A 27,204-nucleotide genomic window follows, 5' to 3' on the forward strand; every position below is an offset into this window, starting at 1 on the left:
CCCAGCTCTCTTCAGGTCATTGACCAGGTCCCGCCGTGTAGTTCTGGGCTGATCCCTCACCTTCCTCATGATCATTGATGCCCCACGAGGTGAAATCTTGCATGGAGCCCCAGACCGAGGGTGATTGACCGTCATCTTGAACTTCTTCCATTTTCTAATAATTGCGCCAACAGTTGTTTCCTTCTCACCAAGCTGCTTGCCTATTGTCCTGTAGCCCATCCCAGCCTTGTGCAGGTCTACAATTTTATCCCTGATGTCCTTACACAGCTCTCTGGTCTTGGCCATTGTGGAGAGGTTGGAATCTGTTTGATTGTGTGTGGACAGGTGTCTTTTATACAGGTAACGAGTTCAAACAGGTGCAGTTAATACAGGTAATGAGTGGAGAACAGGAGGGCTTCTTAAAGAAAAACTAACAGGTCTGTGAGAGCCGGAATTCTTACTGGTTGGTAGGTGATCAAATACTTATGTCATGCAATAAAATGCAAATTAATTATTTAAAAATCATACAATGTGATTTTCTGGATTTTTGTTTTAGATTCCGTCTCTCACAGTTGAAGTGTACCTATGATAAAAATTACAGACCTCTACATGCTTTGTAAGTAGGAAAACCTGCAAAATCGGCAGTGTATCAAATACTTGTTCTCCCCACTGTACATATATACATACATACACATACATATATACATACAGTTGAAGTCGGAAGTTTACATACACAGAGGGTTGCACGCTGACAGATATCATACACTGATAGTGTACAGTGTAATGTGTAAAACAGCTATTATTTCAGTCCTACAGTACCAGAACGTTTAATAGATCTTATTGCTACTCCTCTAGCCTCCGTTGGAACTCCACACCTTCATAAAACATTCATCCACGGTGACACCAAGGTCAGTAGAATTAATAAGGGAAGGGTGAAACTGTTTATCCAAGTGTGGCTTCATGTCACGTGGACTCACTCCTCAGGAATCTAAGTCTGTTTCCCAAATGGCACCCTATTCCCTATATACTGCATTATTTTAGACCAAGGGCCTAGGACCCATTGGGCTCTGGTCAAAAGTAGTGCACTATAAATGAAATAGGTTTCCATTTGGGATGCGCACAAACTCTTCTTGGTTAGTGTTTCATATAACATGACTCTACTCTGATTTCTGTCATTTACTGGAATGGTGGTAGATGGGGTGGGGTGGGGGTTCTATGTGTGATATTGTCTCAACACATTTGAATAGTGAACGCTATCCATGACAGGTATGAGACTAGCAAACGCAAACAGCCAAGATGTAATAATAAGACAACTGAACAAGTGAGATTGAAAGTGAACTGGGCCAGGGTGTAAGGTGATATCTGTCAGGGTGTAAGGTGATATCTGTCAGGGTGTAAGGTGATATCTGTAAGGTGATATCTGTCAGGGTGTAAGGTGATATCTGTCAGCGTGCAACCCTCTGCTTTGAACTTGATTTACCACACAGGTCACAAACAGCAAGGCTGTTCCCTCCAGCAGGACGGAGCCAGCACCCTGGTGACAAGGTGATTGGGGAGGGAGATAAGTCAAGCTTTACGTCGTCCTGCAACGTTAAAGCAGGGAGATACCAGGGTCCTCAGAACGGGGCAGCGTCCCAAATGGCAACCTATTCCCTATATAGTGCACTATCTTGACCAGAACCCTATGGGCCACTACATAAGGAATAGGTATGTAGTGCACTATAAAGGGAATAGGGTGCCATTTGAGAGGCAGATGGGTTTCCTGCAGGGATCAGGGTACAGACACATGACACTGTGGTATTATGTCTAAGAGGTTTTGGCTTGTTTAACGAGACTGAACACTTTCAACTCTCAACTTCTGTGACCCCCCCGGATTAGTTTCACAAACATATAGATATAGATTATACAGTTATCGGGTCATCGTACATAGATGTTCAGTAGTTAAAACAGCCTTCAATGTCTTTAATATCGTAAAACCAAATCTTGTTACAAAACTTTTTGAAGATAAATTCTCATCAAGCACCAAATATTGATATTCGCAATAAAATGTGCCACATTACATTTTCTCTAAATAAATACAAGAAAAGCAAAAATGGGTATTTACAAACTATACCATAATCAAAAAACTTGTACTTGTAAAACATAACATCTATAAGTATAATCCTAAAAAGAAAGTGTGTGCAATTTCACTATTGTAACTAGTGATCATCCACCCATTATTTTGTGGATATCAATTCCTAAATATTGCATCATTGCAAACTTGTCCATGTTAGCTTCATTATGACTGTTGTTTGTGTCATAAAGTTCTCCAGGCTATTCTCTCCTGTTGTAGCATTTTGCATGTATGAGTATCACATCAGTATTCCACACGGTCTCATCTGGAGAAGTTGATTGATGTGGGCCTATTTGTTGAGAGGAACTGTGGTCCTCTCCAGCCCTGTTCAGTCCAGAAGCAGATACACCAGGATATCCATTGGTAGATTCAGTCGGACCACAATGGAAACCTGCAGTCAGGATCATAGCTCTTACACCATCCAATCAACTTTTGTTTGTTCCTTGTTAATGTTGTTGTTGTTGTTGTTGTTGTCAGGGTCACCTGACCAGGTGGCTGATGATGAGAACTATATCCTGTGCAGGGTCATCTTTGCAGAGGGACACGGTTCTGGGGCCATGTGTGATGAGTCAGCCTGTTGACGACCTGCTTCACAAACGCCCCTGCTGGGAAATGAGGACAGAGATGCTGGTGACTCATAGATACTAGAACACTAAAGCCTGGCTTGTCGCCCTAACGACCACTCAAAACAAAGAACAAAAGCTAAAACGTCCCCCCAAAAATAATGGTAAGAACTACACTGGAAGACACTTCCAATCCCAAATACATGTTTTTGGAAATATATATATATATATATACACATACATACATACATACATACATACATACATACATACATACATACATACATACATACATACATACATACATACAGACATACATACATACAGTTGAAGTCTGAAGTTTACAGAAACTTATGTTGGAGTCATTAAAACTCGTTTTTCAACCACTCCACACATTTCTTGTTAACAAACTATAGTTTTGGCAAGTCGTTTAGGACATCTACTTTGTGCATGACACAAGTAATTTTTCCAACAATTGTTTACAGACAGATTATTTCACTTATAATTCACTTTATCACAATTCCAGTGGGTCAGAAGTTTACATACACTAAGTTGACTGTGCCTTTAAACAGCTTGGAAAATTCCAGAAAATGATGACATGGCTTTAGAAGCTTCTGATAGGCTAATTGACATAATTTGAGTCAATTGGAGGTGTACCTGTGGATGTATTTCAAGGCCTACCTTCAAACTCAGTGCCTCTTTGCTTGACATCATGGGAAAATCAAAAGAAATCAGCCAAGACCTCAGAAATCTTTTTTTGCAAATGGGTCTTCCAAATGAACAATGACCCCAAGCATACTTCCAAAGTTGTGGAAAAATGGCTTAAGGACAACAAAGTCAAGGTATTGGAGTGGCCATCACAAAGCCCTGACCTCAATTGTACATACATACATACATACATACATACATACATACATACATACATACATACATACATACATACATACATACATACATACATACATACACACACACACACACACACACATATACATACATACATACATATATACATATATACATACATACACATACATATATACATACAGTTGAAGTCGGAAGTTTACATACACCTTTGCCAAATACATTTAAACTCAATTTTTCACAATTCCTGACATTTAATCCTAGTAAAAATTCCCTGTCTTAGGTCAGTTAGGATCACTACTTTATTTTAAGAATGTGAAATGTCAGAACAATAGTAGAGAGAATGTTTTATTTCAGCTTTTATTTCTTTCATCACATTCCCAGTGGGTCAGAAGTTTACATACACTCAATTAGTATTTGGTAGCATTGCTTTTAAATTGTTTCACTTGGGTCAAACGTTTCGGGTAGCCTTCCACAAGCATCCCACAATAAGTTGGGTGAATTTTGTCCCATTTCTCCTGACAGAGCTGGTGTAACTGAGTCAGGTTTGTAGGCCTTTTTCAGTTCTGCCCACAAATTTCTATGGGATTGAGGTCAGGACTTTGTGATGGCCACTCCAATACCTTGACTTTGTTGTCCTTAAGCCATTTTGCCACAACTTTGGAAGTATGCTTGTGGTCATTGTCCATTTGGAAGACCCATTTGCGACCAAGCTTTAACTTCCTGACCGATGTCTTGAGATGTTGCTTCAATATATCCACATAATTTCCCTTCCTCATGATGCCATCTATTTTGTGAAGTGCACCAGTCCCACCTGCAGCAAAGCACCCCCACAACATGATGCTGCCACCACCGTGCTTCACGGTTGGGATGGTGTTCTTCGGCTTGCAAGTCTCCCCCTTTTTCCTCCAAACATAACAATGGTCATTATGGCCAAACAGTTCTATTTTTGTTTCACCAAACCAGAGGACATTTCTCACAAAAAGTACGATCTTTGTCCCAATGTGCAGTTGCAAACCGTAGTCTGGCTTTTTTATGGCGGTTTTGGAGCAGTGGCTTCTTCCTTGCTGAGTGGCCTTTCAGGTTATGTTGATATAAAACTCGTTTTACTGTGTATATAGATACTTTTGTACCTGTTTCCTCCAGCATCTTCACAAGGTCCTTTGCTGTTGTTCTGGGATTGATTTGCACTTTTCGCACCAAAGTATGTTCATCTCTAGGAGACAGAACGCGTCTCCTTCCTGAGCGGTATGACGGCTGTGTGGTTCCACTGTCACGCCCTGACCTTAGAGAGCCTTTTTATGTCTCTATTTGGTTTGGTCAGGGTGTGATTTGGGGTGGGCATTCTATGTTTTGTTTTCTATGTTTTATTTATTTCTATGTTTTGGCCGGGTATGGTTCTCAATCAGGAACAACTGTCTATCGTTGTCTCTGATTGGGAATCATACTTAGGTAGCCCTTTTTCCCTCGTTTCAGTGTGGGTAGTTAACTTTGTTTTTGGCACTAATGCCCTGTAAGCTTCACGGTTGTTTCTTTCGTTTGTTGTTTTGTTGGCGACATTTTAAATAAAAAGGAAAATGTACGCTAATCACGCTGCACCTTGGTCTTCTTCCTTCAACGACGGCCGTGACACCCATGGTGTTTATACTTGCGTACTATTGTTTGTACAGATGATTGTGGTACCTTCAGGCGTTTTTTTAATGCAGTGCTTCTCAGTGCTAGAGGCGTCACTACAGACCCTGGTTCGATTCCAGGTTGTATCACAACTGCCTGTTATTGGGTGACCCATAGAGCGGCGCACAATTGGCCCAGCGTCGTCTGGGTTAGGGTTTGGCCGGTGTAGGCCGTCATTGTAAATAAGAATTTTATCTTAACTGACTTGCCTGGTTAAATAAATAAAATAAAAAACATACCATTGACTATTTTCCATCATCACTCAAACAACGTCCTTGCGTTTCGTCCTTGCGTTTATAACTCTCAAACATGCCTCTGCATAAGATCAAGATGCCGCAGCTCAGCTCATGCCTGCCTCAATTTTCTCTGCTTCCTCTAATACTCCCCCATTTGTTGAGATTGGTTCCAAATTAGCTCGCAATTAAAGTTCCCTGACATGTTAGGAGGACGGAAGAAGGAGATCATTGTAATGCTGTAACAACACATCAGTTATCAGGGTGACATGAGTATCACTGTGTGCTGTGTTGTGGGGGACGCTGGGCCGGCAGGTTAATGAAGGCAGGGGGATTAGCACCCGGGGAGAGAAAGAGAGAGAGAGCGGAACCTAAGGGATAGGGGGGCCATGGACGCTGTCATTACACTAGCTAATTACCCCCAGGCCAGGACAGGGCCGGGCTAAAGCAGGACAGGAAGAGAGGGGGCCAGGACAGGGCTATAGCAGGACAGGAAGAGAGGTGGCCAGGAAACTAATATTACTATACGGTAGAAACTACCTCACTAACAAACTAATACTACTGTAAGGTAGAAACTACCTCACTAACAAACTAATATTACTGTACGGTAGAAACTACCTCACTAACAAATGAATACTACTGTACGGTAGAAACTACCTCACCAACAAACGAATACTACTGTACGGTAGAAACTACCTCACTAACAAACGAATACTACTGTACGGTAGAAACTACCTCACCAACAAACAAATACTACTGTACGGTAGAAACTACCTCACTAACAAAATAATATTACTGTACGGTAGAAACTACCTCACTAACAAAAGAATACTACTTTAAGGTTGAAACTACCTCACTGACAAACTAATATTACTGTACGGTAGAAACTACCTGACTGATAAACTAATACTACTGTACGGTAGAAACTACCTCACCAACAAAAGAATACTACTGTACGGTAGAAACTACCTCACTGACAAAAGAATACTACTGTACGGTAGAAACTACCTCACTAACAAAAGAATACTACTGTACGGTAGAAACTAACTTCCTCACTAACAAACTAATATTACTGTACGGTAGAAACTACCTCACTGACAAACTAATATTACTGTACGGTAGAAACTACCTCACTAACAAACTAATATTACTGTACGGTAGAAACTACCTCACTGACAAACTAATATTACTGTACGGTAGAAACTACCTCACTAACAAACTAATATTACTGTACGGTAGAAACTACCTCACTAACAAACTAATACTACTGTACGGTAGAAACTACCTCACTAACAAACTAATATTACTGTACGGTAGAAACTACCTCACTAACAAACGAATACTACTGTATGGTAGAAACTACCTCACTGACAAACTAATATTACTGTACGGTAGAAACTACCTCACTAACAAACTAATATTACTGTACGGTAGAAACTACATCATTAACAAACTAATATTACTGTACGGTAGAAACTACCTCACTGACAAACTAATATTACTGTATGGTAGGCACCCCATTTGACATTCTCCTGGCTGACCCTGAGGCACTTGTTCAGTAAGATACATCATAGGCCCATGTTAAAGGTAAAAATCTGTCGTTCTGCCACTGAGCAAGGCAGTTAACCCACTGTTCCCTGGGCACCGATGACGTGGATGTCGATTAAGGCAGCCTCCCGCACCTCTCTGATTCAGAGGGGTTGGGTTAAATGCAGAAGACACATTTCAGTTGAAGGCATTCAGTTGTACAACTGACTAGGTATCCCCCTTTCCCTTTCCCTAAAGTAACTTCCTTTAAATTCTTAAAATATAGTGCACAGAATCCCTTTGACATGATCTGATTTGACTACAAATGCATTGGAAACATGATTCAAACCATAGACACATGTGTTGTAGGACTAGGGGCCTTGTGCGGAGCCTGGCTGGATGTGAAGGTGGTATGATAACACAGCCAAAAGACTGAAACAGTTTTGAGAGCCAAACAGTTTAAATTTACCAAGGAGGTGTTTCTCTCTGCTCCTCAGAAAATAAGATTTCTACTACGCTCTCAAAACTGTAACTCTGGTTAAATATATAGCAGCCTATATTAATCATGATTGGACATAAACAGGAACATTTTAAATCATTGTGTTTGGAGCCGAAACCGCTTTTCCCTTCATATGTGTGTTTATGCCTCCTATGAGGGGCCCTGTATTTACGGACAACCGGAGAACACAAATAATCATCCACCTCAAATGAAAAATCAGCCTTTATCATCCATGAACGTCTGCAGTGCCATTGTGTACTCTCGTGCTGCCTCCTGATTGCTTGTTTATTATTCCAGAATGGCCTCTGAGCCAATGGGGGACGAGCCAGCTACCTCAAGGTGCCAAGTCATTCCCAGCCATTTCCTGTCTGTGACATCATTGTGTATTCCCCAGAAAGCACCCTGATCCGTGTCTTGTCTGCAGCCTGGGTGGCACACGGCGCACACAGCTAGCGTAAACACAAGGTGCAGTGGTGAACCAGTCATTTAGCCTGTTCTCTGGACAGCTATGAAGGGAGAACTCAGGGCTCTGGACGCAATCTGATGCCACGTTTCAATTACTCAGTCACTTTGGATTACCAATGTACCATTCACTGTGATGAAACACTGACCTGTTATGATTTTATTCAGACGTTTTATTCTTAGTGAATTGTTGTGCTGGAATCTGTCATTTGCCAACACAAGCATACTGTGTGCCTTCAGATTCAAATGAGGGGCCAAATGAATTGGCCTTTCCTCTGACCAGCAAATTAAGTATGCAAATCTTGCTTTAGTCAATTCTCTCTCAACATAGCTCATTAAACTAACCAATGCAAAGTGGAGCAACAAAGTATTTAATTTACCATAACTTTATACATGGAGTGCCAAACTAGATTGTGTTGGTTGTTTGAGACCTACCTGAAAGTCATAGAAAAGGCGTATCTCTGTTGACTTTTCCTCAAAAAGCCTAATTTGATCATCTATTTCTGGAACATTTCTCTAAAAATGTCTGTATTCTTTGATTGTATTGTAAGGACATGTGACTTATAAAAAGGCAAGCCTAACTGGTCTCTGTTTCATTTTCTCTCTTCACACTGATGAAGGCTGCAAAGCCAAAACGTCAGTGTACGCTATTCCTGATGCAGTGAAAAATCATTTTAAAAATGAAGTAAGCTTCATGCGACATGGATTTGAGTGCGAACCCATCACACCTTTTGTTTGTCTGCATTCACAATTAGGCACCAGCCAAGCTTCTGGGAGAGCGCCATGATCCCCTTTTGATTAACTCTCTCACCAACCCACCTGAGAGAAAAGCAGCTCTCTCTCTCCCTCTCCAGCTATACATCGATTCACAAATTCAAGGGCAATCCTAATGAAAACAAGCTTTCCTCCAAGGCTGAGATGATATGGGAGCTCGGTCAATAAATTACACCCTATTCCCTACATAGTGCACTACTTTTGACAAGAGCCCTATGAGCCCTGGTCAAAAGTAGTGCACTACAGTATATGGGAATAGGGGGCCATTTGGAACTGACTCAATATGGTTTCAGTTATACTGAAACAATGATCTGAGATCTGTAAATCAAACATGAAAAGGCCTTGGAGGAAAAGACAGAATAGATGTTTCATTGGTCATCCAGTCAGGCAACACTTTGTCCATCTCCTCGGGAAAGGAAAGGTTCAGTCATCCCCATCTGTAGTATTGTACAGCACTGCTTTCCTGAATACGCCTTCTTATCAAAATGACTACTACTTTCAAACCTTCTCCAGTTGAATGACACAATAAAGATATAGGCTTTAGTCTCAGTGCTGAAATCGTACATTTAGTGTACTGTGGATGTGCACCTCTACTCATTCCCAGCTTCCAATGGGCTCATTCAATCCCTGTCCTATCCTCCTCCCCAAGTTGTTGTTGTAACTACATGTTTTCAACACCTTACCTGGAAAATGCATGTAAGTAAGTGAATAAATACAGAAACAACTCATGCCATGTCAGAGCTTATTCCACTTAGTAAACCTCATAGACATCTTGCCTTTCCACACAGCTCTCAGGGTTTTTCATTGTAAAGCACAAGGCAGCTAGAGGTTGCGTCTCAAATGGAACACTATTCCCTATATAGTGCACTACTTTTAACCAGGTCAAAAATAATACACTATACAGGCAATAGGGAGACACTTGGCACGCATCCACACTGTTCCTACAACAGCAAAGCTAAACAGATTCAACAGGCCCTCCCCTTACCTTTTAGAACAGTACTGAGCTACAGGGGAGATGGTGTAAGTCTCAAATGGCCCTCTATTCCCTATATAGTGCACTACTTTTGACCAGGGCCCATAGGTAAAAGGGGTGCACTATATAGGCAATAGGGTACCATTTGGGATGCATCCAGGGGCCTTACTCTTCATTTATGCTGGATGAGTCTCACTTTGTCTGTAATAATAATCATGGACAGCCTTTTAGCTTTGTGTCTCTGTCTTACCTTCCATAATATACAGCTAAGAGTGCAGGCACCAATGGGACTGGTCCTTTCTTTTTCAGAGACCCTGAGGTGATGTCTCTGAGACTGGAGGATGTGTCAATGTAAGCTGGTGTATAGCAACTATATGTGGACAACACCAAATTAATTGTTGTAATTTTAGATATTATCTTGTAGATCAGCACATCTGGACTGAATATGAGGGGTTTCCTTCATTAATTATTCATAGATGTTCAGTATTCAAACAATCAGCAGACTTACAACCTCAGGGTGTGTGTGTGTGTGTGTGTGTGTGTGTGTGTGTGTGTGTGTGTGTGTGTGTGTGTGTGTGTGTGTGTGTGTGTGTGTGTGTGTGTGTGTGTGTGTGTGTGTGTGTGTGTGTGTGTGTGTGTGTGTGTTGGTCTCCTGTTTACCAAAGCCTTGTCTGGATTGAAATACTGCATCTTTGATCTTATCTCCAGCCCTGGTCTAGCCTGCACCGCCCCTTTGTTGAATCCTCACAGCTGGAGTGCTTTGCTTTGCAGTCTGCACCTGTTTCTTATTGGGATGCCACTAGGTCTTAGCTCTGCAGTCTGCACCTGTTTCTTCTTGGGATGCCACTATGTCTTAGCTCTGCAGTCTGCACCTGTTTCTTATCGGGATGCCACTAGGTCTTAGCTCTGCAGTCTGCACCTGTTTCTTATCGGGATGCCACTAGGTCTTAGCTCTGCAGTCTGCACCTGTTTCTTATCGGGATGCCACTAGGTCTTAGCTCTGCAGTCTGCACCTGTTTCTTATCGGGATGCCACTAGGTCTTAGCTCTGCAGTCTGCACCTGTTTCCTATTGGGATGCCACTAGGTCTTAGCTCTGCAGTCTGCACCTGTTTCTTATCGGGATGCCACTAGGTCTTAGCTTTGCAGTCTGCACCTGTTTCTTATCGTGATGCCACTAGGTCTTAGCTTTGCAGTCTGCACCTGTTTCTTATCGGGATGCCACTAGGTCTTAGCTTTGCAGTCTGCACCTGTTTCTTATCGGGATGCCACTAGGTCTTAGCTCTGCAGTCTGCACCTGTTTCTTATCGGGATGCCACTAGGTCTTAGCTTTGCAGTCTGCACCTGTTTCTTATCGGGATGCCACTATGTCTTAGCTTTGCAGTCTGCACCTGTTTCTTATCGGGATGCCACTAGGTCTTAGCTTTGCAGTCTGCACCTGTTTCTTATCGTGATGCCACTAGGTCTTAGCTCTGCAGTCTGCACCTGTTTCTTATCGGGATGCCACTAGGTCTTAGCTCTGCAGTCTACACCTGTTTCTTATTGGGATGCCACTAGGTCTTAGCTCTGCAGTCTGCACATGTTTCCTATTGGGATGCCACTAGGTCTCAGCTCTGCAGTCTACACCTGTTTCTTATCGGGATGCCACTAGGTCTTAGCTCTGCAGTCTGCACCTGTTTCTTATCGGGATGCCACTAGGTCTTAGCTCTGCAGTCTGCACCTGTTTCTTATCGGGATGCCACTAGGTCTTAGCTCTGCAGTCTGCACCTGTTTCTTATCGGGATGCCACTATGTCTTAGCTCTGCAGTCTGCACCTGTTTCTTATCGGGATGCCACTATGTCTTAGCTTTGCAGTCTGCACCTGTTTCTTATCGGGATGCCACTATGTCTTAGCTCTGCAGTCTGCACCTGTTTCTTATCGGGATGCCACTATGTCTTAGCTTTGCAGTCTGCACCTGTTTCTTATTGGGATGCCACTAGGTCTTAGCTCTGCAGTCTGCACCTGTTTCTTATTGGGATGCCACTAGGTCTTAGCTCTGCAGTCTGCACCTGTTTCTTATCGGGATGCCACTAGGTCTTAGCTCTGCAGTCTACACCTGTTTCTTATCGGGATGCCACTAGGTCTTAGCTTTGCAATCTGCACCTGTTTCTTATCGGGATGCCACTAGGTCTCAGCTCTGCAGTCTGCACATGTTTCTTATTGGGATGCCACTAGGTCTTAGCTCTGCAATCTGCACCTGTTTCTTATCGAGATGCCACTAGGTCTTAGCTTTGCAATCTGCACCTGTTTCTTATCGGGATGCCACTAGGTCTCAGCTCTGCAGTCTGCACATGTTTCTTATTGGGATGCCACTAGGTCTTAGCTCTGCAATCTGCACCTGTTTCTTATCGGGATGCCACTAGGTCTCAGCTCTGCAATCTGCACCTGTTTCTTATCGAGATGCCACTAGGTCTCAGCTCTGCAGTCTGCACCTGTGGCCCACAGTTAAATCTACCAAACAAAATACCGTCAAGTCCATTGCCCTGCAATATATCCATAGTCTATTCGTCATAGTCTATTCGTCATCGCAATGTATTCTGTTAGATATTTCCATTCAATCTAAATTGTTACACTCGTCAATCAATTATATTTTTCAATCATATTATCACTTTACATATTATTTCTGAATAATCAGCGAGGGTGTAGTGGAAATTGAAGTTTCCCACTGGTCACAAACTGGTTGAATCAACGTTGGTTCAACGTAATTTGTGAAGGTATTGTGATGTGGAATTTACGTGGGAAATACATTGGATTTGAAAAAAGTAATGAACTGTTGTTTTAAGGGTGAAATTTCAACTACAGGATTATGTCATCATGGTAAACAAACTTCAACATAGACAAACTTGGATAAAATATGTATTGAACGTGTACCTTTAAAACAACGTCAGATCTTCAACTTAACTCCACTGGGCAGCACCTCCTACTGGAGAATTGATGTATCTATCTACAGCTACCCTTTGGTCTCCCATCCCGGGTTTTAACCAAAATCTAAGTTAAAGAATAGGCCACAATCAAATCAAACTTTTTAAAGTGCATTTAAAGTTTGATTTTCTTTGATTTAGTCCTGTTCTTTAAATTAGATTTTTGGATGAAATGGAGACATGAATACAACATATCAATTATTAATTGTAGACAATTGTAATTAAAGCCAGACTAAGTCAATGGCACAGATGAAACTATCCAAGCAGAATGTACATATCTCATATGTTGATATTTGGTTGTGTTGACAACCAAAGACTAATCAATATCACTTTTGAAATACAACAAATTATATGTGTTTGTCCACACCTTAACAAATTATACTGTATGTTGGATTCACCTCTCTAATGCAACCAAAAATATAAGTTAAAGAATGTGATTAAGCCAGTGGTTCAGATGGAACTATCCAAGCAGTAGATACATCTCCTTTAAATGTTGATATCTGGTTGCGTTGTCAACCAAAGACAATTCAATATTACATTTGTAATATTAAGTTAAGGCTATTTTACAAACTAATGTAACATTCAACATTAAAATGAGTAACACATCCATGGCCACATTGAGGTTACTGTAACTATACATGTCTTATTGTGTAATCATATAAAGCGTGCATGTTCAAGATAGCGTGCCTGACCTATGCAGGTCTGTGGAGAGCTTCACAAGTGCTGTAATAATCTGCGCAGAATCTCAAACGGCATTGATCACTTGCGCCATGTACTTTTAATGTAATCTCAACTGCAATCCCGGTCATTCGGTTCTGCTAATATATTAAACACAGTGATAACACATTACTGCTGAATAAATAAATCAAATATTTTAAATTGAATTCCCATTTTAATTTTACTGTGCTTTTATTTATTTTTTAAGTGCATAGACATTTGGTTGACAATTAAACCAAAACATCTGACACCGTTTTTCGATTGGAATTTCGTCGTACTTACTGACTGACTTTATTGTCCCCGTGGGGAATGGTGTTGCAGTGTCATGTACACGTTTAAAGTGGCGTTTAAATACAAAACAAAATTGACAATACAACTTTCATAACAGTTACATACCAATATATATATATTTTTAAAGACTAGCCTGCTGGCCTTACTGTGTCGATAGGAACATTAGCCCGAGATATTTAGGAGGGATATCACACCTGGCACAGATGATTGTGTAGTTGTGTTTTTCCTGCTGAGGGGTGCCCTATACCTGCGCCAGAGGGGAGTAGTTCAAAGTCCGGGTACAGGGGGTGGCTTGGGTCTAAAATGATTTTGTACGTTTAGATGGTTGAAAGCATAGTGACAACACATTGGAAATTCAACTAACTTTTGGGTCTATTTTTGAGTGGGTGAATAAAGGTTGTAATCTCATCAACGTCTCAACCAAATATTACCCAATTGTCCACGTTGAAATGACGTGGCGTGTCCACTGGGTTGTGAATATTATGATCAAGTTGCATCTACCGACTCACTTCCTGTTACAGCGATGTTTATTGCATTAACTATTCATAAAATTATAGAAAACATATAATACAACATTCACAACAGAACGGTGTAACAATCATAGAGAAAAAGGAAAGGAAAAATACAAGTAGGCCTTCACCACGGAAGGTTTTGATGCGGCCCGGAACGACTTGTCCTGTCCTTCACCACGGAAGGTTTTGATGCGGCCCGGAACGACTTGGCCATTGAGAATGTTTATATGTTTCACAACAATTATAACGGTAGTGTACATATTTAGCCATTGAAAATAGCGTCATTGGAATAGTAGCGTATGCTATGTATGAAAGGATTGTGTGCTATTAGGAAAGCGGCCTATGGTAGAATAGGTCTATACTCCACCTGTTCTCATGCATGTCACAGCCATTCTTTAAACTGTCCACTTGACCTGGTCCCCTGCTATATCAGAACTCAGGCACCCCTCGCCCCATTTGTGTGTCAAGTATATAATAATAATAATAATAATAACAACAATCATAATCTTCATCATAATAAATTGTGTATAATTAATTATAAATAACAATTTGATAAAATGTATTTTAGGCCAAAATAATATTTGATGTAATTTACCTTGGGCCAATTGTTCTTAAGAAACGAATGAAGTGAATCTAGAATAGTACAGACAGTGTCAGAATGCCATATATCCTCGACGGAAGGAAGGCCTTCTGGAGATAAAGAACAACTGGTACCAATGTATGCAGTTCGTTATTCAAGACTCATTTTCTGATGCTGATATTTGCACCCAGTGATATAAACCTGAGACTACAGGGATGAGGGATTATTTCAGATTTTTCTTTTAAAAACACGTTATTTCATTCTTACATTGCATTTAAATGATACATTTCGTAGGCCTATAATTTGCTTATTAGGAACATCACAATTACTTCAACCCTTATAGAAAACATTCAGTTATTGGTCGACACAGACAATAGTCTATATTATATTAATTTATGATAGATTGATTATATTTTCTTGTCCTTTTCAAAACCACATATTTGTCATCGAACATTTTACATCCCCATTTTCTAAGAAAATAAACTCTAGGTTTAGCAGTCAAAGAAGAGCAGGAAACTCACTGCAGGTCGGATTGAAGGCCCATTCCAGACTAACCCTTTGAACCAAGGTCCATTTCCACACAGGCCTGGCCTATATTATATTCAATATCTCAATAGATAAGCGCGTTTCAATAACTATGAGAAGTTATTTGGCGTCTTTCCAACAACCACTAGGCTACGGTATTGCATCCTGCCATTATCAAAACAACTTACATAATACTGGTTAATGACATTGACGTCGATTGCTGTAGGCCTTCTCCCAGCACATATAAAAAATGCTATATTCTCTTACCCCCATCTCCAGCAAATTCCTGCGCGGTTGGAACCGTCCATTTTAGTTTGATATATTTCCTATGGGACGTAGGCCGAGGTTCCATCGCAGGTGAGGCCCGTGGTTATCTATTATCACCCACACGATGTGCTTAGTCGTGTTGTTGTTGTGAATAGAACGCTAATGCTTCTCTCCGATCTTATTTCGAAGCCTTTCTGTCGAGGAATGCTCTCGAACTAAGGCGAGTCCCTGTTCCACAACAACATCTGTTCATTTCACGTGACTTTAGTAAAATACTAACATCTGTTCAGAATAGGTTTCATTCGGTGCCTCTCTGCGTCGTGTCCGTTACCAACTCCTCTCCGCAAACACAGGAACGTTTACTTGCTCTTAGTTGTATTACATTTCTGTGTTGGAGAGAGTTTGTTGACTTCCAATTAAGCTATTTTGCTTGCCAACGGGAACAGCTTGGATGTTCATATAAGCAAGTTGTGTTCTTAGGACTAGGTTTATCTTTTGCATTCAGGTTTTTAGTTTGCACATAACTCTATTTTGCATTTTGGAACTTTCCTTGTGATCCTGCAGTGACTGTGTCCATAAAAACAAGCTGTGTATAGGAGACTTTCACATATGCTGGCTGCATACTCCACCACCTCCCACTAGCCTACAGGGCCTACCAAAGGCGCCTTGAATTTCATAGACATCTGGGAATTCCATACATGCCTCACAAGCCAATTGCACACCTTCAAACGGACACGTGCTTTGAATTAAACGACTTCAGGAGGGTTGAAGAGTCCAAAATACTTTTCCAGATTCAACAAACGGATGGATAGATTAAGCGTCCAGGGGCAGTAATTGCAGGCTATGCAATACTTTGATTGAACATGTATTCTGAGGAAACACGCCTGCGATCTCAGAGTGACAGTCAGTTGTTCTGCGTTACCTGCTATAAAGGGACATGTTTGCACAGCATCTACAACTGATACACATGGCCTTTAATACATGCTAATGATAATAATCAATCAACACCCGTTCACGTCAAATAAATCGGTGAAGAATATGGGGACAAGGTTATGGGGATCAATTCATTAGACGTGCTTTGATTTAGAGGCGGTTTGCGGGAGCTTTAGTCTGAGCGCTTGCTATTATAGCCCGCCATATGGGAAATAACGTGTGCTCATCAGTTCGACTAATTCAATAGTTTATGTTTATATGAAAGCCACAGACAGAAAATTAAACACACCAACAATATGTGTTAAGCATAATATTTTACTCTGTCTCGCATCAGTAGCCTATTACATTTAGCAAAGTAACATGACTCTTTGTGAATAGATTAGAAGTAGCCTAAGATAATACAGACAGTCAATTACAATAGGCCTGCTACATCGTCTAGGCTACGTACTAGGCTATATTCAATATCATGATTTAAGGTGTTATGAGTCGCATATCAATATATATCACAATTGAATAGGCCTATGTTAATTTAGTATGTTTCAGCTTTTGCAAAACTATTCTCCATTTCTCATTAAAGAATGAAGCAAGTTCACGCAACTGATCAATCATGTCGATTTGCAACCGCATTTATCAGGAAGACTGAATAACCTCATTTATCAGGAACATGGAGTAACTTCATTTATCAGAAACATGGAATAACCTCACTTACCAGGAACACAGAATACTCTAATTTATCAGGAACATGGTATAACCTAATTTAACAGGAAAACAGAATAACCAAATTTATTAGGAAAACAGAATAACCTCCTTTATCAGGAACAATGAATTACCTAATTTATGAGGGAAACAGAATAATCTCCTTTATCAGGAACATGGAATAACCTCACTTACCAGGAACACAGAATACTCTAATTTATCAGGAACATGGTATAACCTAATTTAACAGGAAAACAGAATAACCTAATTTATTAGGAAAACAGAATAACCTCCTTTATCAGGAACAATGAATTACCTAATTTATGAGGAAAACAGAATAATCTCCTTTATCAGGAACATGGAATAACCTCATTTATCAGGAACATGGAATAACCTCCATCAGGAACATGGAATAACCTAATTTATGAGGAAAACAGAATAACCTCATTTATCAGGAACATGGAATAACCTCATTTATCAGGAACATGGAATAACCTCCATCAGGAACATGGAATAACCTCATTTATCAGGAACATGGAATAACCTCCATCAGGAACATGGAATAATCTCATTTATCAGGAACATGGAATAACCTCATTTATCAGGAACATGGAATAACCTCATTTATCAGGAACATGGAATAACCTCATTATCAGGAACATGGAATAACCTCCATCAGGAACATGGAATAACCTCATTTATCAGGAACATGGAATAACCTCCATCAGGAACATGGAATAATCTCATTTATCAGGAACATGGAATAACCTAATTTATCAGGAACATGGAATAACCTCATTTATCAGGAACATGGAATAATAGCAAATGTCAACACTATAGGGTTTAGTGACGCACAAAGTGTTGCTACACAATTATAAACGGCAAAGTTTGCCTACTACTATACAATAATAAGTAGTCTGGTTTATTTTACAAATAGGCTAATAATACTATTGTTTATAATAATAATAATAATACATTATTCCAACGATGTCCGTTCATTACTACAAAACAAACATAATAAATATTATGATTATTTAGTCTTTCATAACCTATAGTCCCATTGGGTCGAGAGAAATCCGATATTCAGAGGCATTTCAGGAGTATGTTGGTTTAAGATGAAGCGTGATTATGTTGATTATAAGACCATGCCAAAAACAACCGTGAAACGTTTCCCAGGTGGACACAGTTTTAATACATTTCATACACTCCTCTTACTGAATGATCTCTGCGAAAGTTGTTGTCGTAAATGTGAATGTTAAGCATGGCCCACTTGTGGATTGGAGCAGGACACATTATAAACATTCACTTCAATGTGAAGACTTACCGACAATTTATTAACTATTTGTGTCGGAATAAAAGTCGAAGTAGCCTAACTGGTAGCGTCTCAGATAACTCTGCTGCATAACATTGCATGTTTGCATCAAAAGAGGGACTTACTAAAGTATTTGACAATTGTTCGATCCTAGAACATTTAGATTTGTATAATCATACCATATTTGTTTGGTTAAAACTTAATTAATGAAGTAAAAAGGGCAATCATTTTGTTTTATCATTTACTTTATTGCGGAAAATATACAATTATTTACACAACAATAATAAAAATAGGAATGCATTTCAGACATAAGATCTATTCCTCATGTAACACGTGTCATCAATAAATAAATAAATGTATTCTGAAAAGAATAACCTCAATTATTTTTGCACAGGTTGGCGACACATTATTTCAACCCATTAGCCTATAATACCGCAGTCAGTCCACATCGAAAGTCTCACACGGAAACTGAGACAAATGCGTCGATGCTGCCCTTTAACCTCCACAGAATACGGTCCACAGAGTCAAAGACATGCATGAAAACATACATTTCCAAGTAACATTCGTCGTCAACAATAAAAAAAAACTAACGTATATCAGAATGTAGTAGTGTAGTAGCCTAGCACTCGAATGCAGATCCAGGTCGTCCAAAAGCGGGCCTTTCCCAGGCAAAGTGCTCTCCCCACGCCCTGTCCTCTTTGGTTTTAAATGGTTGTCAAAGTTTGCTCCCATAAACCGCAGCGTTGTGTGTTTCCAGCATTATTCTCCAGAATTGCCCCGTTGTCATATTGATAAGCAGAATCAGCTGTCACCTGCAGATCAGAACATTTATAAAAAGACGATTAATTATTGACGCCTGACTACGAAAAAGTTCAACAAAACACAGCAACCTAGACTTGTTTGTGGCTGCAGTATGACTCACAGATCCAGGAAAGTACAATAGTCTATTAAAGTAGAACACTATTTAAGCTGATACTGTTAAAAAACAAAACAATAGCCCAAATAGGCTATAGTCAAATGTAGTAGGCCCATAGGCCTAAAGTGATTGTTTTTGTATTTAGCCATTTTTGTACAACGAACATCAACTGAAATGGTTGCAATGTAGTACGGTCTTAAAAAGTAAGACAATGAGTTGGAAAACAGAGCATACCATTTTGGACTACAGCTCTTCGGCCGTGAGCTAGTGAGATGCTGACATGGACCAAGCGCCCTCCATCCTCCATACAGAAAACGCATAGCTTAATCTCTCATGAGCCACATAACTACAACTTGCCATTTTGGAGTCCAATTCATCGCTCTGCAGAACTTGGTACAGGAAATCGATGTACCTGGCAGCAAGTTTTAAGGTTTGTATTTTGCTCAGTTTGTCTGAAGGCAAAGTGGGGATAATTTTCCGCAAAGACGAGAAAGCTTCGTTGAGTGACTGCGTCCTCTGCCGCTCGCGCACGTTCGCCATGACTCGTTGCGTCTGTAGGTCTTCGAAAGAATGTGGACTGCTGCTGCTTGACTTTTTCCCTCTTTTCCCAGGGGTAGGGCTATCTGAATCCTCCCCGTTTTTCCTGCTTGATGTCCTTTTCCTCCCACATCTCTTCGGTTGCCTATCCAGTTCCCCCTCACTGTTGCTGAGACTGTCTAGTGGAGAGCCTGGGGAGCTCGACTCTTCCCCGGTCATTTCCTCAGACATCACCCCTCAGTTAGTAGACAGACAAGCGACAGTCAGTCCGAATGATCCTCGCATCAAGTTAACGGTTAATTCCAGTCGCGCCTTCGATTCACCGCCTTTGAAGACACCAATAATAAAGTATCCATACATGGGATCCCGAGACAAGAAATGTTTTCTGATACTTGAGAAAGTTACGGAGTTCTTATAGCCTGTATGGCGTAAAGATTTGGAGAGAGAGAGGATTGGCCAATAAAGTATATTACGTGTAAAGAGGGGTGGGCGCGAGCAAGGAACTATGAGGAACTCCTCTCGCTGCATGGTCTTGTGAAAACAAAGTCGGAGACAGCTGAAAGCGTACTTCATCAATGGCGGGATTGGTATTGTATAGCCTAGAATATAAATTGGACAGGCTTATCAAAGTATCACATTTTGTTTGATTAGAATCTCATTTAATATGCTGTGTTTAATGACACTATTAGGTAAACATAAATAAGGTTAAGCGTTGAATGCAATATTTGTTTTTACGCACAACAAACAATCTAGATTTTAACCTAATGTATGCCATGCACCATGTTGTAATTCAAGATGAAATAAACACTAAAGTAAAACAGTAACACGATATGGAGCCAAACGATGAATAGCTAAACGTTATTCTTATATTCCTCTAGTTTGGATAAACATGATCATTATACGCTGGCTCATTCATGCGCACAAGTGGCGCGTATCCAATTGACCACACACACACCACCTGTAAACATACAACTAGAAACCCTCTGCTGACCCAACCTTTAATTTGCCTAAACAGTTTTCGACGTAATTATCCTGGATGAGAATGATCCTGGATGAGAGTATACCAACATATTATTTCTTTAAGGGCATTTAAATGTGTCCTTAAGTGGAATCCATGTATTTATGTATTAATATGAGACTTAGCCCATACTTTCTGTTAACTAGGCTACTGCAGTACTACTTTTAGCCCCTTATTCTGGAAACTAGAGATGCGTTTGAGTCCAACAATATCATAGTCCTCTATAGCCACAATTCTTCAGTGTTGTTGAAACTCCAATTCTACATGGGCATCAGTGTTGTTGAAGTGCTCGTGAGAAGACTGTAACTACATTGTCCACAAGAGGGCATATTCCTCTATCGTTAACTTTATCTCTAGACTAGAGCAGAGCTCTCCAACCCTGTTCCTGGAGAGTTACCCTCCTGTAGGTTTTAACTCCAACCCTGTTTCTGGAGAGTTACCCTCCTGTAAGTTTTAACTCCAACCCTGTTCCTGGAGAGCTACCCTCCTGTAGGTTTTAACTCCAACCCTGTTCCTGGAGAGCTGCCCTCCTGTAGGTTTTAACTCCAATCCTGTTCCTGGAGAGCTAACCTCCTGTAGGTTTTAACTCAAACCCTGTTCCTGGAGAGTACCCTCCTGTAGGTTTTAACTCCAACCCTGTTCCTGGAGAGCTACCCTCCTGTAAGTTTTAACTCCAACCCTGTTCCTGGAGAGCTGCCCTCCTGTAGGTTTTAACTCCAACCCTGTTCCTGGAGAGCTACCCTCCTGTAGGTTTTAACTCCAACCCTGTTCCTGGAGAGCTACCCTCCTGTAAGTTTTAACTCCAACCCTGTTCCTGGAGAGCTGCCCTCCTGTAGGTTTTAACTCCAACCCTGTTCCTGGAGAGCTACCCTCCTGTAGGTTTTAACTCCAACCCTGTTCCTGGAGAGCTACCCTCCTGCAAGTTTTAACTCCAACCCTGTTCCTGGAGAGCTGCCCTCCTGTAGGTTTTAACTCCAACCCTGTTCCTGGAGAGCTAACCTCCTGTAGGTTTTAACTCAAACCCTGTTCCTGGAGAGGACCCTCCTGTAGGTTTTAACTCCAACCCTGTTCCTGGAGAGCTACCCTCCTGTAGGTTTTAACTCCAACCCTGTTCCTGGAGAGGACCCTCCTGTAAGTTTTAACTCCAACCCTGTTCCTGGAGAGCTACCCTCCTGCAAGTTTTAACTCCAACCCTGTTCCTGGAGAGCTGCCCTCCTGTAGGTTTTAACTCCAACCCTGTTCCTGGAGAGCTAACCTCCTGTAGGTTTTAACTCCAACCCTGTTCCTGGAGAGCTACCCTCCTGCAAGTTTTAACTCCAACCCTGTTCCTGGAGAGCTTCCCTCCTGTAGGTTTTAACTCCAACCCTGTTCCTGGAGAGCTAACCTCCTGTAGGTTTTAACTCAAACCCTGTTCCTGGAGAGGACCCCCCTGTAGGTTTTAACTCCAACCCTGTTCCTGGAGAGCTACCCTCCTGTAGGTTTTAACTCCAACCCTGTTCCTGGAGAGCTACCCTCCTGTAAGTTTTAACTCCAACCCTGTTCCTGGAGAGCTGCCCTCCTGTAGGTTTTAACTCCAACCCTGTTCCTGGAGAGCTAACCTCCTGTAGGTTTTAACTCAAACCCTGTTCCTGGAGAGGACCCTCCTGTAAGTTTTAACTCCAACCCTGTTCCTGGAGAGCTGGTGTGTTTTTAAAATTAATTATTCATTTATTTTAATTTTTATTATTGTTGGACAAAAAATACTGTTCCCAATTATTTCCTCGCATACGATCAATACAAATGTAAGCAAGGTTTGAAATGATGACGTTTTAGTGAAATATTATATCTGTTTGGGCTTCTTGGGGTCAGTCTGCAAATGATTTTAAATAATGTTCCGGCCCCCTGCCCAAAAACCGTCCCGCGGCTAAATCTAGTTTGATGATCCCTGCTCTATAGCGTTTCTAATTGGAAGATATTCCCCCATGCTATAAAAGTGATGTCTCATTTACAGTAATTTAGCATAATACAGAAATCTAAACAAAAAACAGCTATCTCATAAATACTGCAATCAAATATTAATGAAATCAATCACATTTATTACATTTTGTAACATACAGTATGAATACTTAGTCCTGGTTAAAGTTGTAGCCTAGGCTACATGTGGGCTCCCATATAAAAGGTAAGTTAACATTGCTGCTACCTCGCCCTCTAACCAAGGTGAATTGAGGAGCAAACTGAAGTGCAGAGGAAATTCTGCAACTCTTGGAGGACAGTGCCCCTATATAAAAGGCCTCTCTGTCTGTAAGAAATATTTACCAGGATGTGGGGGTGGTAAACAATAAACAATATCCATCTTGTGTCATAGTAAGAGGATTACCTTCTCTGGGTTCTAGAATCCCCAGGAGCACCAATAGGGGAGCAGGAAGCAGGAGGGCAGGCAGGGTTAGAGGTCACAACACCAGTGACCATTCATTGAAACCAGCGTCCAGCCAGGGCCCAGGGCTCAGAGTGAATCATTGTTCTGACTGGGGGACAGACAGGGAGACACCTTAGGGCATACCTTACTTACACAGAGGTTGGTTAACTGTGACCTGTCCTGACCAATCATTTAATTTAATCTGTTTGACATGTTAGGGGCCAAACTGAAGTACCAGTATCCAGGAACATCCATACATTTTGACTTTAAATCTTATTGCGATTTGCCAACAATTGAAGGGCTCATCTGAAAAAGAGGCCTGGGTCCCAATGGGACTCCCTGTCAAAATAAAGGTTCACTAAAATACTGTAGCGACCCGCACAGACAGCTGTGTGTTATGTGTTAGGCTAGTAGGTGGTTGTGTTGTACTTACCAGTACCCAGTGTTTGCAGGGTCCGCCATGCCAATCAACCTGCTATCTGCCAATCACGGGAATGCCTGGAATGTTCTGATGCCGGGCATCCTGGTGGTTGGCAGAGTGGCTTGGAGGGGGGTTGGGCAGGGCGATGGAGCATTGGAAGTTAAGACCAGGTTTAGCCTTTGTTCTCTCTCTTACGTCTGGCCTTCACAAGAGAAGGTCACGGTTGTTTTATAGGGTATCCTTCATTTATTTGGCGTGGGCTACGGCCAAACAGTAGCCTGTGTGAAGTTGGGTTAATAAACCATAAATTGGTTATCTCAACCCTCTATCTGGATAATTGTTCCTTTATGATCTAGTCAGGACATTACAATATATATTTTTTTCTCCAGAATCATAAACGTTTTCAGAATGCTTTAGCACTGAGACTAAAGATTCAACCAGTGATATTTCAGAAGATCTGAAGAGTTTAGGAGCACCAGGTCCCCTCACCAGGTGACTTTACCTGCCTGTGTAGCCCTGTCCATGGTGCTGATCCTTACAGCATTACTTAGCCTGATGTAGTAGTCAGGGTACAGTAAATTATGTCGAGCTATTACCTTGATTATGGAAAACATCACATTCTGCAGTGAGGAGGCAGACAATAATATTACGCTGTTTTGCTTAAGGTGAGGGCTTTTCTTTGATGTTGATATAAATAGGTGTCAAAACCTACAATGTTAACAAAGCAATTGTAACGTTCTTCGTCGGGCGAAAGAGAGGAGGACCAAAATGCAGCGTGATGATTATCCATTTTAATAGAATACTTTAACAACGAACAAAAACAATAAACCGACAAAATGAACGAAGACGAAACAGTCCCATAACGTGAACAGAAACACAGGAACAGGAACAATCACCCACCACCCACAATACAAAACAGGCTACCTAAATATGGTTCCCAATCAGAGACAACGACTAACACCTGCCTCTGATTGAGAACCATATCAGGCGAAACACATAGAAACAGACAAACTAGACATACAACATAGAATGCCCACTCAGATCACACCCTGACCAAACAAACCATAGAAACATACAAATCAAACTATGGTCAGGGCGTGACAGCAGTAAACTGGACAAAAAGAAGAGCACCATAAACTGGATTGAAAGTCAGCAGTAGTCTAACCCAGCATTTCTTAAAGTATGGGTCGCGACCCAAAGTGCGTCGCGGACCTGTTAATAGTGGGTCGCGACCCAAAGTGCGTCGCGGACCTGTTAATAGTGGGTCGCGACGTGTCAGAGTAAATGTATAATTATTTAACTAATTACTGGAATTGATTTGGCCAAGTGCAACTGCGCTCACTGTTTAGCAGCAGTATTTCAGCTCTGTTTGGCAGCTGTTCGAATGGGAGGAAGATGTGTGCTTCGTCATTTACCGGGTCTTTTTTCTGCAGTTTTTGTGAAGATCACTCCGCGACCCACACGCTGCAGCTCTGTTGTTCAGCAGCAGCTGATGTGCTGTCAGCCGCTGACTTGTCATTCCCACTCTCCATCACTTACCACTGTCATCAAATGGACTCAAACTAGCCACAAGTTCTGACTGAGCTCAATCGTCATGAAACGCAAATACAGCGATGAGTTTCTCACTCTTGGTTTTGTACAAACTTTGAGAAATAACGAGGATCGCCCGCAATGTGTTTTGTGCGGGGAAGTGCTTAGTAATGATTCTCTCAAAACGAACAAATTAAAACGACACGTCCTGACCAAACATCCACAGCATGACGGTAAACCCAGGGAGTTCTTTCAGAACAGGGAGAATGCTTCAGGAAACAGTGCTTCGACAGTGGAAGAGTAAGTCAGCTAGCAAGGCATTGTTGTCATTTTATAACAGGTGATGATGAGCAGAAATAAGGGAGTACGATTTCTCATAGAAGTAGATGTGAGTTTCTCTTTCCAACAATCCCTCGTACTCAGCTAATAGCTAACGTTACCCAAAGCAAGCTAGCTAGATACTGTCACGTTCCTGACCTATTTCTGTTAGTTTATGTGTGTTAGTTGGTCAGGACGTGAGGTTGGGTGGGCATTCTATGTTTTCTGTTTCTGTGTTGGTTTTTGGGTTGCCTGGTATGGCTCTTAATTAGAGGCAGGTGTTTGGCGTTCCTCTAATTAAGAGTCATATTTAGGTAGGCGTTGTCACAGTGTTCGTTGTGGGTGATTGTCTTCCGTGTCTGTGTAATTGTTTGCACCATACGGGACTGTTACGGTTTGTTCGGTTTGTGTAGTCTTATTGTCCTATTCGTGCGTTCTTCTTGTTTTATGTAAGTTCGTCGTATAGGTCTGTCTACACCGTTTGTTGTTTTGTTAGTTTAGTTAAGTTCGTGTTTTTGTTAAATAAATATGTGTTCAAACTCCACTGCGCCTTGGTTCGATCAATACCGCCGTTACAGAATCACCCACCATTCCAGAGCCAAGCAGCGGAGTAAACGGAGTAAGGGACAGGAAAAGAAGGAGGAATGGACTTGGGACGATATATTGGACGGAAAAGGTTGCTACACATGGGAGGAGATCCTGGCTGGTAGGGATCGCCTCCCATGGGAACAGCTGGAGGCACTGAGGAGAGCAGAGGCTACCGGAGAGAGGAACCGGAGTTATGAGGGAACGCGTCTGGCACGGAAGCCCAAAAAGCCCGTGAGTAACACCCAAAAATTTCTTGGGGGGGAGGCTAAGAGGTAGTGGGCCAAGGGCAGGTAGGAGACCTGCGCCCACTTCCCAGGCTTACCGTGGAGAGCGGGAGTACGGGCAGGCGCCGTGTTACGCAGTAGAGCGCACGGTGTCTCCTGTACGAGTGCATAGCCCAGTGCGGGTTATTCCACCTCCCCGCACTGGTAGGGCTAGATTGGGTATTGAGCCAGGTGTCATGAGGCCGGCTCAACGCGTCTGGTCTCCAGTGCGTCTCCTCGGGCCGGCATACATGGCACCTGCCTTACGCATGGTTTCCCGGTTAGCCTACATAGGCCGGTGCGGGTTATTCCACCTCCCCGCACTGGTCGGGCGACCGGGAGCATTCAACCAGGTAAGGTTGGGCAGGCTCAATGCTCAAGAGTGCTAGTACGCCTCCACGGTCCGGTATTTCCGGCGCTACCTCCCCGCCCCAGCCTAGTACCTACAGTGCCTACACTACGCACTAGGCTACCAGTGCGTCTCCTGAGCCCTGTTCCTCCTCCACGCACTCTCCCTGTAGTGCGTGTATCCAGTTCGGTGCCTCCAGTTCCGGCACCACGCACTAAGCCTCCTGTGCGTCTCCAGAGCCCTGTACACACTGTTTCTTCTCCCCCTACTAATCCTGATGTGCTTGTCCTCAGCCCGGTGTCACCAGTGCCGGTACCACGCATCAGGTATAGAGTGGGCTTTGAGAGTACAGTGTGCCCTGTCCCTGCTCCCCGCACTAGTATGAAGGTGCGTGTCCTTAGCCCGGTGCCTCCAGT

General features: G+C 41.9%; 1 protein-coding gene and 1 long non-coding RNA gene across 3 annotated transcripts; both read right to left on the reverse strand.

Annotated features, from left to right (window-relative positions):
* Positions 1-1,926: 1,926 nt before the first annotated feature.
* LOC139573051 (uncharacterized) lies at positions 1,927-15,895 on the reverse strand. The gene is made up of 2 exons (XR_011674533.1): positions 15,513-15,895; positions 1,927-2,697 (listed from the first exon to the last, which is right to left on the reverse strand). It is a non-coding gene; the product is annotated as an uncharacterized lncRNA (long non-coding RNA).
* Positions 15,896-18,680: 2,785 nt separating this feature from the next.
* twist1b (twist family bHLH transcription factor 1b) lies at positions 18,681-20,305 on the reverse strand. Of its 2 annotated transcripts, none has more exons than XM_071396042.1 (2): positions 19,727-20,305; positions 18,681-19,265 (listed from the first exon to the last, which is right to left on the reverse strand). In XM_071396042.1, exons 1-2 carry the CDS (start codon positions 20,135-20,137, stop codon positions 19,158-19,160), a joined length of 519 nt encoding a protein of 172 aa, XP_071252143.1. In that variant the 5' UTR covers positions 20,138-20,305; the 3' UTR covers positions 18,681-19,157. The 2 variants fall into 2 exon arrangements, with proteins under 2 accessions (XP_071252143.1, XP_071252144.1); XM_071396043.1 differs by having other exon boundaries at positions 19,604-20,302.
* Between the last annotated feature and the right edge of the window lie 6,899 nt (positions 20,306-27,204).

The sequence above is a fragment of the Salvelinus alpinus genome, chromosome 4, assembly GCF_045679555.1.
Source record: "Salvelinus alpinus chromosome 4, SLU_Salpinus.1, whole genome shotgun sequence".
Taxonomy (NCBI): domain Eukaryota; kingdom Metazoa; phylum Chordata; class Actinopteri; order Salmoniformes; family Salmonidae; genus Salvelinus; species Salvelinus alpinus.

Coding starts and splice junctions, on each gene's coding strand:
- twist1b (XM_071396042.1), bottom strand. CDS start 20,137: ATGTCTGAGGAAATGACCGGGGAAGAGTCGAGCTCCCCAGGCTCTCCA. Junction 19,266..19,726: donor ATGAATTGGACTCCAAAATG/GCAAGTTGTAGT, acceptor TCTGATCTGCAG/GTGACAGCTGATTCTGCTTA.